Source organism: Montipora capricornis, chromosome 7 (assembly GCF_036669925.1).
Source record: "Montipora capricornis isolate CH-2021 chromosome 7, ASM3666992v2, whole genome shotgun sequence".
Lineage (NCBI taxonomy): Eukaryota > Metazoa > Cnidaria > Anthozoa > Scleractinia > Acroporidae > Montipora > Montipora capricornis.
In genome coordinates this window covers 6,034,206-6,036,705 of record NC_090889.1, presented here as the reverse complement: position 1 = coordinate 6,036,705, position 2,500 = coordinate 6,034,206, and the positions used below count along the sequence as shown (strand labels likewise).

General features: G+C 36.5%; 1 protein-coding gene across 1 annotated transcript in view; it reads right to left on the bottom strand.

Annotated features, from left to right (window-relative positions):
* Positions 1–678: 678 nt before the first annotated feature.
* LOC138058048 (inactive selenide, water dikinase-like protein) overlaps positions 679–2,500 on the bottom strand; it is a 9,677-nt gene continuing 7,855 nt past the window's right edge. The window contains exons 3-4 of the mRNA XM_068903944.1: positions 2,105–2,417; positions 679–1,412 (exon numbers count right to left, since the gene is read on the bottom strand). Of these exons, the coding sequence (XP_068760045.1) occupies positions 1,249–1,412; positions 2,105–2,417 (477 nt within the window). The 3' untranslated portion in view covers positions 679–1,248. The remainder of the gene's footprint in view (positions 1,413–2,104; positions 2,418–2,500) is intronic.

The following is a 2,500-nucleotide window of genomic DNA, read 5'->3' as shown; positions in this document are numbered from 1 at the left end:
CATTGACCCCTATGAGTGTAACTTAACAGATTTTACTCTAACTCCAGACAATTTTACTCGTCAATGGGTTAAATAATGTAGATAAGTTTATTTGTCCTGTGTTTTAATTTGATTTTTTTCCTTGGTTCAAAAGTATTTTTTCAACCATTTGCCTCAAAAGAGTGACACTTATTTAGTCATTAATGGGGAACACGCTGGGGTGCAATGGTTACCAACTTCAGAGGCCACCCAAATATGACAATAATATTGTTCCCTTTAACCTTTCCTATGCCACACATGACTTTGATTGATTTTACTCTGTTGAGAACAAGAGATTGTGTGACATCATTTAGCATTATGCATTTAAACACTTCTGACTTGATTGACAGAAAGAACAGTGTCACATGACATGCTTGTAGTGTGAGAAAGACAATGAGGAAAAAATTGTATGCATGTCAATATTCAAGAGTGTGAAGCTGTTGTTTAGTGAATGTGAAGTTAATAATTGTTATCTATAGATTGTAAGTCATGTAGAATAAAGGGCACACAGTCCTCTGATATTAAATGCTGGGCAATGTTACTCATTAATGAGAACCCCTACAGAGCCAAAGGGTTACCAACATTTATGGACAGCCAAAAATCATGTCCCCTTTCACCCTTCACACAATGAGATTTTACTCTAACACAAGACAATAATTATTTTTTACTTGTCTGTGGGAACCTTTTTATTTCATATCATCTCACATTTACTGAAAATCCTGAAAGAATTGAACCAATATAACATTACTACAATGTATAACAATTTCACAAAGGAAAAAAAAAGGTTTTGAGATACAATATTGCAGCCATTTAGTAGAGGAAACCGACTCAATCCCATGTGACAATCCATTTTGGATGTGAAAAATTGCATGAGGTCTTATTCTGTTATGCAGGAATGCCAAATTGTGCGATACAAATATATGCCCTAGCAGCCTAAGATTCTTCTTGTGTATGAAGGCCTCAGCTTTTCAGGTTAACTGATTATTTCCCCAAAAAGCTTCATATAATACAGCACTTAAGTATTGCTGGGGAGATTGGCATTCGTGCATTACAGTAACACAGTAACAAGCTGCTCAAACCTTGTTGCCATCAATGTGCAAAATACTTTCCCAATGATGTCACAGGCAAAGAATGTCAAGCATTTTTCTTTAAAATCAAGAACAGATATACTTCCATTATGGTAGTGCACAACGTGTTACTTTCTTTTTTGCAGCAAAGTTCACTAGTTTCCTAGCCTAGCTTGACTTCAATTATTTTTGGATCAATTTCTATTCTTGCTTCCCGGTTGCCAGGCACCACTTCGCCAACAATCCATGCCGGTTGTCCATCCAAAGCTTTGAGTTCATCACAATAACTCTCTGCCTTGTCTCGTGGTAAACAAATTAGCAGACCCCCTAAAAATAAGTAATCAAAAATACAAGTCACATAATAGGGTGTGATTTCTTCAAAGTAGAAGTTGACATAAGGTTCCTAATTAACTATCTGATTGTCCTTGACAACATAGTTGACCCTAAACGTGCATAAAAACAAACCAGCTTGTCATTTCTTTGACACCTGTAACCGTTACTGAAATAACAAAACTGATGATTTTTGTAATGACAAAAGAAACAGTTATTTACATTAAGAAAGTAACCTGCAAGCATTCTTTAATGCATAAGGAAAGTTATCTCAGTCTGCGACAGAAATGTCTAGAGATGCTGGTAATTACGGTAGATGCACGCCAGTTTTAATAAGCATCCTAAAGTGTCCCCTAGCTTTTTACCCAACTTCAAGATCATGCAGTTGTTTATAGGAATGCTGACAATCACAAAATATGCCCTAAACCCTGCTCTTTACGTAAATATATACTGCTGGATTCACCCTAACCTAATAAATGAATAATGCTAACCCTAACACTAACATAAGCATTGTTTTTGTTTTTCTCTTGGAATCATTGTAAGTCCTACATGTAAGAGAAGCTTGTGCAAAATTTGAAGAGTCAAACAAAGAGTATTATGGTATTTTCCAAAGTGTCCTATTCATGTAGGATATTAAAATTGGGCAGCCATCTAATTACTTGCATGTCTGGACATAATAAATGACACACCTGATGTCTCAGCTGAAAATCCCTCCAGTAACTTGAAATTAATTCCACATGCCTTAAATATTTTGACCATGTTTGCCAAAACAGGAAGAGTGTGTAAAACCAGGGACACGTCAGATCTCTGATTGGCAGCTAAATTTCTAGCATGGCCAAGAATTCCAAATCCTGTCACATCTGTAGCACCATGAGCACTGTATTTATGCATCAATCGAGCAGCATTACGATTCAGCCTGGCCATGCACTGCATTGCATCCTCATAAGCCTTTTCTACTTCTTCTGGGGTTGTGACGTCTTTGATACGATCCCACCACTTGGCCTGTTAGCACAGAGGTGTGAAGATTGAAAAACAAAAAAACAAGGTTGCTGTAGTAAAAGTAAATATTTATGATTTTGCAGTTT